Raw genomic sequence first — 11,135 nt, forward strand, 5'->3', positions numbered from 1 at the left:
AGCAAGGGGCTCAACTATAGTCTTTGGCATCGCCCAGTGGATACCAAACAAGGTGAACACCATAGACCACAACTCGTAAACAATAGGACAATGTAGTAAAAGATGGTCTACCAATTCTCCATTACTTTTGCACATATAACACCAATCTAAAATCAACACCTTCTTCTTACGTAAATTATCAATAGTCAAGATAGTTCCTAAAGCTGCAATCCAAACAAAAAATGCAACTCTGGAAGGAACTTTTTGCTTCCAAATACTTCTCCAAGGGAAGGATTGAGTATACACACCCAACAAAGCTTGATAGTAACTGCTTACCTCAAAGCCCTTGCTCTTAGCAGGTGTCCAACACATCTTATCCTCACCAATACCTCTCAATGAGACTCCATATATAACATTCCAAAAAACAGACAAAGAATCTGATTCCCCATCATGAATTTCTCGCAAGAATTCTAAGTCCCAAAAAAGAACCCCTTTAGAAAACTGCATGAGATCAACAACATAAGCCTCCTTATCATTACTGATTCTGAATAAATCTAGAAAACACGTACTCAAAGGATTATCCCCACACCAGACATCATGCCAAAATTTCACTCTAGTCCCATCTCCAATCTGAAATTGAATGTAGCAAGAAAAAGTAGACCAACCACTACTAATAGTTTTCCATAAACTCACCCCATAGGAGACTGGAACAGGATTAGAGCACCAATCTCCCTCCTCAACTCCATATTTAGCCCTTATAACCCTTCTCCATAGCGCTTCTCTCTCTTACCCAAATCTCCACAACCATTTTCCCAATAGTGCTTCATTAAAGTATCTCAAATTTCAAATTGCTAGACCCCCAGACTGGATAGGAGAGCATACCTTGGACCAATTCACCAAGTGACGTTTAGAATCGTCTCCCAAACCACCCCAAAGAAAATTTCGTTGAAGTTGTTCTATACGATATGCTATATCTGCCGGAATTGGGAAAGGGGAAAGGAGATAAGTAGGAAAATTGGATAAAGTACTTTTTATGAGAGTAAGTCTCCCCCCTTTGGATAGATACAATCTTTTCTATCCTACTAACCTCCTCTCCACCTTCTCAATGATGGGATTCCAAACTGCTCTATTCCAATCCAAGTTTGCTATTGGTTATTAATGGGCAACCATTGCAAGGCAGCAACTTTTATTACCCAACAAGTTGACACTCAATGCATTATGCATTTAAAGAAATAAAGCAATTTGAACTCCTGCATTGCCCTATCTTAGAGAATTCTTGTAGGTGATTCCCAATGTAAGTTCATATATCTGCTTGTTTTGTTGCATCCATATCTTTATCGGTTATATATAATTTAATAAATATTAAAAAAACGTGTAGGGGAGGACCCAGGATCATTACTTTTGGGAGCCTTAAAAGAAACAGAAAAAGATGAGAGAGAGAGAGAGAGTTTGATTAATAGTGAGTTTAGAATTAGGAGAATCTGTGGATGGGTTTAGAATTTTTGAAAACAAAAGGGTTATGAGATTGTGATCGGAATTAAAAGGTGGTTCAATGAGTTATTTGATGCCTATTTGATAGAAGAAAGTTTGTGGGAATTTAGAGGGTTGTAAGGAAAAAAGAAAAAAGAGAATTTTATGTTGTTCAGGGAATGCATGAACAGTACCTATGAAGCGTACCACAAGAAAGAGAAGACAAGAAAAGAAAACACCAAAACCAACAAGCATCAATGCTCAAAATACTCAACAATCTTATATTTATCAAAACCAATTCTATTGATTACATTAAGCACAAAAAATATAAATAAAAACTCTTGTACTAGTAGTATTAGGGCTCCTAGTTTAAGTAGTAAACTAAAGCCTAATAAAAGACTAACTTGGACTTAAAGAAAATAAAACCTAAGATACTTAGAATCTCCAAGAAAATTCTAGACTCAATTAAACTACCAAATACCCTTATTTTGTAGAAGTCTTAAAAAATTACATATTTGCCCCTGACTACAAAAATAACCATCACTAATAAAATAAAATCTCAATTACAAAACCATTTTAACCCTACAACGGACTTCATGCAAATTTTACTTCAATGGACTTCATAGGTGGACCCCATAAAATCATTATTCAATAGGCAAATTTGAAAAGTGATAACACATCAATCTTTTATGGCTTCATCGCTATTGCCAAAAGGAAGATCGCTAATAAAGATTGTGTCTATTGTATGTATCAGTCATTCAATAAGGTACGAAGGGTCCTCTTACATTTATTCAATTAATGGTAATGCAACATGCATTTGTATTTATATGAACAATGACTGTGGAACTTACAACAGAATTCACATTAATAATTCGACTTGGAGAGCCTCTGATAAGAGATGGCAAAAGCAATACTGAAAGCAAAGCTGGAGCCAGATGATTTACTTGCATGTGTTCTTCATACCCATCTTTCGAAAATTTTTGAGGCTCTGGATACAAAATAGACAATGAGCATCATGTATTGAATGAAACAAAAATGACAAACATATTCAACTTCAATAGCTAATATTAAAATGTTTTTACTAGACCACTCAATGCTAAAGCACCCAATGAAATGCCAGATGGTAGAAAACTTATACAGATACAACAATTTCTTCTTGCCAGAGCAACATATCAAAGCAGGAAATGAGTAACAACATAAGATCCCAATCATGCGCATTGAGGGAAATGGCAAGACAACTTCATGTAATGAGAAACAAAGCCAGAATTTCTCAAATGGTTGGGAAACTACAACAAGGTGGAAAAGAAATTCTAGGCATCTGCAGAGCTTTAGACCTGCTGTCCAAGGAATTGCCTTTTTATTATTTCTTTCAAAGATTGTTATTTCCAAAGGGAGGGGCAAAAAAGAGGTAGTGACCTAACTCATCTAAGATTATTTTTTAGGCTTGATTCATCATAAGTTTTTTTTAAAGTCAAAATATAAAAACAACACCTGGTACACAGGAAGTGCGCTAGCAGTGTATCAAAATTAAAGAAAAGTACAGCATCATAAGCTACTGGGGGCAGTTTATTTTTTCTAATAATTCAATACAACAAGTGGAGGTGGGGGGATTTGAACTTTGGTTAAAGGACACCAGATAGTGCCATTGAGCTAGAAGGCTCTTAGCAAGTTAATGAGAGCTTACCCAACTTTAAAAATCTTCTAAAGATGTATCATGTTTGGACTTATTAGTGTAGTTGAGGGCACTAGACAAGCTATTGAGCTACCTTCAAGTTTTTCATTTTTATCAACTTTAAAAAGGAGTGAAATATAAAACAAAATAGATCCAGAGGTCCAACAAGACTCCACATAAGACATAGAAGTATGGCATTACATATGAAACCTTAGAAATTCAACATAAAATACAACCAACTTTACAAGTTTTTGTGCCCAATAAAGGTTTCCCTTCAAAAACCAATCTAAAACAAGCACCACATGCAATAGAATATACGAGATTTCACTCAGCTAAGTTTCATAACAACCAAGACACCTTCCCTAACCTTTTTTTTTTCTTGGATAATTAACAAAATTGCACTACCAATAGAGATATGAATTATGAAAATTTTGAGATAGGGATATGATTAATTTTACACGATCAAAAACATATATATTCTCCAAAGATTAGGAAGACATTCATCAGGTGTCATTTAAAAGAGGAGCTGGTCAATCACAATCCCAAAAATAGAAAGATTAACAAATTCCTTAAAGCAGGCCAATTTGGTAAGGAGAGGAAAAGATGCAGAGTTGTCCATGTGTTGGTTTGCAAACTTGTATAGAGTGCAAGAGAGGAGAAACACCCTATCCACCAGAAACCAAGAAGTTTATAGATGATTTTTAGGAACTGATTAGTAACCAGTTGTTCACACTGCAGCATCTTGAACAGTACCAAAAATAGTAGCATGAAAAATAACCAGTAATCCTTTGTTTTTTTACACCTTTGTTAGTCTGGCATCAGTAGGCTCTTATCACCAAGAAGGTCTGGTGCCACGATATTAACTGGCCTGTAGTACAGTCCATATTATGAACTGCCCTGTAGTACAGCCAGAAGGGATCACAACAATGCAACTTAAATTGGTTTCCTTACTGTTCTATATTTAGGGTAGATTTAGGACAGGGGAATAGGGATTCAGAGCCCAATCAAATCTTGGACAAATTTTGAGTCAATGGATCAGGTTCTTTAAGTCAGAGGAAAGATAGGATTCATTATGAGTAAATCCACTTGGTAGAGGAATACCAAAAATAACATAAATAGAAGTAGTTAAATAATGACATGTCAATTAAGGAAGTACAAGAGAGTACAACTTTGAATAGAATAGAATGACAGAAAAGACGTGGTAAACCCGACTAGTGTATTTACTTTTGGGACTAAGTTTTGGTTTTTGTTATTGGATCATGTTCCTCAACCATCACCACTGCCTAGAGTTTTAAAAAATGCTGCACCATCACTAGAAACTGAATTTAACATTTTTATAGCAGGTGCCTCTCTATGTTGCACACAATCTATAGATAATACTCAATCTCTTTGAATGACCGGCACTCTCTATAAGGTTTCCCACCCTATAGAGAAGTTAGATATCCTGTTGCAATGACCAGCACTTGGTTACTTCAAGCTTACCTCTCAAACTCAAGTCGAGTTTAGGTTACCAATGTCCAGTGAGCTCAGCTTGAATTAACCATGTTTGAACTTTGGGCTTTTTCATCCAAAGTGTGTCAACAAGAAACTTGAGTACCCAATTCATGGATCACAGTCACAACTCTCTCTCTCTCTCTCTCTCTCTCTCTCTCTCTCTCTCTCACACACACACACATGTAATTACCAAGGAATAAATCAACATCTTTGCCAAACTATGAAATCAAAGCCCCTAAAATACTGAATTACGAATAATTCAGTAGTTTTATTGCCTAGAAATTATATTAATGGTCTAGAATTAACAAACCGGCAAAAATAAAGACTGTCATCTTACTAGGATTCAAAGTAATTTAGTCAAAGTAATCATAGATTACATGTGTTCCAAAATAACTACTAAAATAGTGCTGTAAAAAGAGGAGGATTAACATTTAAAAGAAGAAGGTACCTCCGATGGAAAATATTCCGGCATTGTTAATAAGAACATGTAAAGGTCCTAAACGTGCATTCCATGCTTGGGCGAATCTGGCGACGGAATCCAATGAGAGAAGATCGAGTTCCATAACCTTCAAAAATAAAAATAAATAAAAAGCATAAGAGGAAGCAAATTTATGAGAGAGAGAGAGAGAATTGAATTGAGCAGGACCTCAATATTGAGAGGGAGAGCCAATCCTCCTCCGGAAAGGGACCATTGGTTTTGCCAATCGAGGATCAATTGGTGAGCGGCCTTAGGGTTCCTGACAGCCATGATGACGTGTGCCCCTGCCTCCGCCAATTGCCTAGCGGTTTCACGGCCAATGCCACTGGTGGAGCCGGTGACTATGCAGGTGAGATCGTTGAGCCCGGGAGGCAAAGGCATGGGGTTGTGCAAGTGGCTTGCCGAGATCCTCTGGAACAGCATTTCGTATATCAAATACATCCAACCTCTCAACCATTCTATCCATCCCAAACCCTCTTTCTTTTTCTGCTTCCGCTTCGTTGCCATCGAAACTAGAAACTATAACTCTCTCTCTCTCTCTCTCTCTCTCTCTCTCTCTCTGTAGGCTCAGCTCACTGCTGCGTTGACCATTTACCGATAATTTTTAGTTTATGGCTACTATTCTAAAACCACATTATTAATGCTTTGATTGGAATCGGATGCGGTGGGAGTGACTAGAGAGTGGTCAGACTCAAACCATCTCCATAGTATCTCCAAATTTATTTATTTATATATATATATATATATATTTTTTTTTTTTTTTATATATTTATATATATATATTTTTAGAATCCGGCCTAGGCCTATAAATTAAATTCAGAAGAATACGAGGATTCAAGGCTATATTTGGCAACATGTAAATTATTTTTTGTGTGTAAAATATTTTTTAGCGTTTAGTTGCATTCTGAAAATTATTTTAGAAAATATTTTCTGATATTTGGTAACATTCTGAAAATGCAAATTTTCTACTAATTTTTCACATTTTCTCGGCTTCTAAACAAATTTTATAATAGAAAATTTCAATATATAAACTTAAAGAAACAAAAATCAAAATAAAACCATTCATTAAACTCTCAAACTTGGTCAAATTGAGAGAGGGAGGAAGAAAGAGTAAGAGATTGAGGGAAAGAAAGAGGTAGATCGAGAAAGAGATAGAAATCAAGTCAGGGGGGAGGGGGGGTCAATCTAGAGGCAATGACAACGATCTTTAGAGGTGACAACAAGATTGGTCATGGGTGGGTCGATCTAGAAGGCGGTGGCGATGAGATCAAGAGAGGTGGAAGAGACGAGCTACAAGGCGGCGGCAACAAGAACAAGATGACAAAGCTCCAATCTAGATGGCGGTGACGACGAGCTTTAGGTGGCTATTATGAGTCGGCGATTGCGATGAGATTGCCCTCGGTTCAAGCTCTCTCTCTCTCTCTCTCTCTCTCTCTCTTTGAGTGTGCGAGTCTGGAAAATGATTTGAAAGTAAATGAGAAGAGTAAAACATTTTACAAGTCAAAGAGCTTATTTTATGGTCAAATTTTATTATTTTCAATTTGACTTTATTTTACATGTGCACCCAAACATGCATCAGGATGTAAAATATTTTCCTAATTCCATTTACACCCGAAACAAACACAGCAAAAAACAAAATGTTTGGTGGAACATCCTCCATCCAGATTAACAAAGAAAAAGGAAATCTTGCTCTCCTGCCTAAAGGAAGAGCCATATAATTGCCCTACCGCCTAACATGAGAGAGAATGAGAACTTAAAGCACTCAAAATAGACTTGATGTCTTTTATAAAATGACCCAAAGGAGCTAAAGACAAGACCCCCTTTGACAAAGATTCAATGACTAGCTCCGAATCACCTTCAAAGATAGAGTAAGTTAGCCCTAGCTCTTAGATAAATTGATAGGCCCTCTTAGCAACTAAGAGCATCTCCAGCAAATTCTTCAAATTTTTGTACTATTTGGTGAGTGAACAGTGACTTTTACCTTTTATTTACCCACTTTATAAAATACATTTTCTAACAAATTCTCTATATTTTCTCTATTTAATTAAAATATTATTTCTTCATAATTTCTTTAATATTTTTTTAGTTCTTCTTTTACTCATGTTGGCATAAAAAAGTTAGCTCTAGAATTTTTCAATGTGATAAATTCTTTTGCTAATCTACAGTAACTCATCAAACTTGATGAGTTACTATTCATGAGTAAAAATCTTTTTGAGAAGTAGAGAGGCTGTTGGAGCAATGAATTATGGTTTCATTCTCTATTATAGAGAGAATTTTGGGTTTAGCTATACCATTGGAGATGCTCTAATAGCTCCAGCAGCTCAACTGAACTAAGAAAAGTTAGGTTATATTTGGTAACGGTTTTCGGTTTCTATTTTTAAAAACTTGTTTTTGGGAATATAAAGAAAAAAACAATTTTCTTGTATTTTTGAAATCAAAAACATGTTTAGTTAGTTGAAATTAAAAAAAAATAGTTTTTTGGAAAAAAAAAATTAAAAATACTAAAATATGTTGTTATTAGGATTTGAACTATAATGCTAACTCATTAAATGAGATAGATTCATTAAATCAAATGCATGTTTTTTTTTTTACTTTTAAAAATTAAAAACTGAAAACAACATTTTGCATTTTTCAGTTTCCTTCACAAATTGAGTTTTGAGAACAATTTTTGTTATCCATTTTGAGTTACCAAACAAATTTTTTAGTTTCAAAAATAGAAAATTGTTTTTGAAAATAGAAAATAAGGGGAAAAAATAGTTACCAAATATACCCTTATTTTTTCTAACAGAGCTACAAGCACCTCACCCTTCTCATTCTGAACAATTACCCCGATTCCCGCCTCGTTTGAATCTAAAAACATTGCACTGCCGAAGTTTGTCTTCAAACCATTTAGTTTTGGAGGTCTCCAAATTTTTGTACTATATAAAGAGTGAATGGTTATATTTACCTTTTATCTACCTACTTTTTCAAATACACTTTTCAACAAACTCTATATAATTTCTCTATCTCATTAAAATATTATTTCTTCATTCATTCTTTATTATTTCTTTAATCTTTCTTTATTATTTTTTTAATCTTTCTTTATTCTTCTTTTATTCATTCTCAACTATACTATATTTTTAAATTGCATAGCGATAACATTTTCAAATTTTTCAATAGTCATATTTCTCATATGGTAATTTGTTCATTCTAAAAAAAACAAATGGTAATATTTTTTAAGTGTTTTTTATTCTTATTATTCATTAAATTATAATCAATTTCCTTTAAAAAAAAAACTTAAATAAGCTTAATTTAAGGGATTATTGTTATCATTATTCATCAACTTATAACCAATTTTTCTTAAATAAGACTTATCGTTAATTTTTTTAACAAAATAAGAATGATATCCATACGTTTTATTCCAATTACATATAGGCCATTCATTTTTTTTCCACAAACCCTTTCATTCTCGTCAAACAGAGAGAGAGAGAGAGAGAGAGAGAGAGAGAGAGAGAGAGAGAGAGAGAGAGAGAGAGAGAGAGAGAGAGAGAGAGAGAGAGAGAGAGAGAGAGAGAGAGAGAGAGAGAGATAAACCAAATCTCAAAAAAGAGAATAGTCATTCGATCAATGGAGATCAACCAAGTTAGATCGGATTTCACCATCCATCGTCGCCTTTCCACCACCGCTCATCCTCTTCCCCATTGCTAGTGGATGTGCACGCATGCTAGTGCCTAGAAACCTAGATTTAGGGTTCTTCATGTTTTGCTTGCTTTGTTTAGTTTTTATCACATGTTTGGGTTCTATTTGGTTTAGTTTTGCATGTTTAGGTCATTAGGTAACTGAGATAACATGTTTTATTTGCTTTATTATTAGATGAATGATTAGGGTTTATGTGCTTTAAAGAATAACATGAACATGCATAAAATATGAATATGCATTGATGCATAGGTGGTGTGGTGTAGTGAGGTACGTGAGGCAAGCCATGCATATGAACATGAACATGCATTTAGTTGATTAACATGAGATGATTGAATAACATGACGAGCATGCTTGGATGAATATTATGATGCCGTGCTTGAGTGATTGAACAAGCTTGTTTAAATACCATAACAAATATGCTTGAGATGCCTTTTGCCTTGTAAATGTTTGTGATGTGTTGCTGCCTTATGATGTCGTGCTACCCTTAAATATATGTTGCTAGACGAATGATAGGGTCTTATGCCATGTTTGAATGTGGGACAATAATTGGGCATTAGATGCATGTTTGTGTGTGTGTGTGTGTGTGTGTAGAATAAACATATTAAAGGACCCTTTGATGAGATTAGGATTTGGAAACATAATAAGTGAAGGCCGACCCACAGGTCAGATGGGGTTGTGTGCCTAACACCTTCCCATCCTCATACCCAAACTCCGGACACGTGCTCTAGTAAAGATCAATCATTCCACAAGGACGCTGTATATATAGTTCCTAGACCTAATATTGGTGGCAACTCCATCTTCACCCTTAGCCTAGTCAACTTCAGGCCAAGGCATACTTCGGACAAGGAAACCACTTATCGCGGCCACTTGCGCCTATACATATTATTATAAGAATCTTGTGAAATTATTATGACATTTTTTTTGTGTCCCTAACATTATTCATTTAATTTAATTTTTTATTTTTTTGTATGTACTAGATAGTATTTAATTATTAACAATCTTATAGGTATATAAATATCCCTATTATGAAATATTTTGGGGCCTTGATCCACTTAGGGGAGTTAGGCAAGCTTAAATGGCCAAGTGGTAGGTGTGGGCGCAAGTGCCTACGATGGGCTTTGGGTTTCTTGTAGATATCTCATTTTGTACCCCTTACGACTCGGGCCCTCGTTCCCTAATGATGCCAAAATTCAAAGACCCAAAGTTGGTTTAGGGCCTAATCAGATTACAAATTGACTTAAGAGGTATTAAAATGGAGAATATAACTTTTTAATGAGCAAAAAATCTATTTTTAGAAAATAACGGCCAAAGGAAATCCTCAACTTGCGTACACACCCTTGAAGCTTGCGTACACAAGCACGAGCCTGCGCATGCAGGTAGGGTTTCAGAAACCTATGAAAAGCAAGTTTTCTACATTAAGGATTGAGAATTGGAACGAAACCAACATCATTTAGAAGCTGTTCCAAACCCCTATTTTCACAATATAAATAGCCATACATGGTACATTTTCAAAACATACATAAATCCCATGGGAAAATACTAAGATTCAATAGAAATAGTGAATCAAAGAGGGAGTTTTTTACAAAACATCCCTAAGTCAATTTTATTTGATTAAGGCATTTTTTGGCCTTGATCTTTGAATTTTAAGACTACTAATCGCATTTTTATTGATTTGTAAATAGATTTGACTAAAGAGAATGGTCAAAAATCAAGCCTAGGAGCTTTTTACTTTGAGGTATTCTTTTCAAGCTTTCTCTATTATTTGTGCTTTTGATTCTGTTTTTGATCTTTTTTATTTTTATTTTATTTTATTTTTATGTTATAACATGTTTGTTTAGATTAGGGTTTTGCTTCCCCTTTGTTTTGAGATGATAGGATGTTATATTTAAGTTTTAAGTCTTTTTCTACTTTTTTGTTTATGGGTTAAGGTTTACAATGTGTTTGCATGTGTGTGCTTCTTGCATGAGAATGCAAGCTCGAAGTATGCGTATGCATACAACTGGCCCGTCTACGTAGGTCTATGTATGCACATGCATATTCATGCCTAGAAACCCTAATTTAAGTTTTATGCTTTTGTTCCTTCTTTTAATTTACATCATATGCCTTTGTTTTAACCTTCTTGTATGCTTTTGAGTTCTCATTTTCTCTGTTTACATGTTTGTTTGTTATTGTATGCTAGATTAGGGTTTTCTCTTAAAGTTTCTTACTTTGATGCTTTACCATTCATTCACATGTTCATGCATGATGTCATAGGTGCTGAGTTGTTGCAAGGTAAGTAAAGGTAAGTCATGCATTCACAATGTACATGCATGGTCTAGTTTAGGTTAATGATACAATTGTGTTCTTAATGCTTTGGGTGATAAC

The 11,135-nt window shown here is 34.8% G+C and overlaps 1 protein-coding gene across 1 annotated transcript in view; it reads right to left on the reverse strand.

Annotated features, from left to right (window-relative positions):
- LOC126703705 (dehydrogenase/reductase SDR family member FEY-like) overlaps positions 1–5,792 on the reverse strand; it is a 31,910-nt gene extending 26,118 nt beyond the window's left edge. The window contains exons 1-3 of the mRNA XM_050402763.1: positions 5,262–5,792; positions 5,064–5,181; positions 2,301–2,437 (exon numbers count right to left, since the gene is read on the reverse strand). Of these exons, the coding sequence (XP_050258720.1) occupies positions 2,301–2,437; positions 5,064–5,181; positions 5,262–5,600 (594 nt within the window). The 5' untranslated portion in view covers positions 5,601–5,792. The remainder of the gene's footprint in view (positions 1–2,300; positions 2,438–5,063; positions 5,182–5,261) is intronic.
- Between the last annotated feature and the right edge of the window lie 5,343 nt (positions 5,793–11,135).

This window comes from Quercus robur, chromosome 10, assembly GCF_932294415.1.
Source record: "Quercus robur chromosome 10, dhQueRobu3.1, whole genome shotgun sequence".
NCBI lineage: Eukaryota > Viridiplantae > Streptophyta > Magnoliopsida > Fagales > Fagaceae > Quercus > Quercus robur.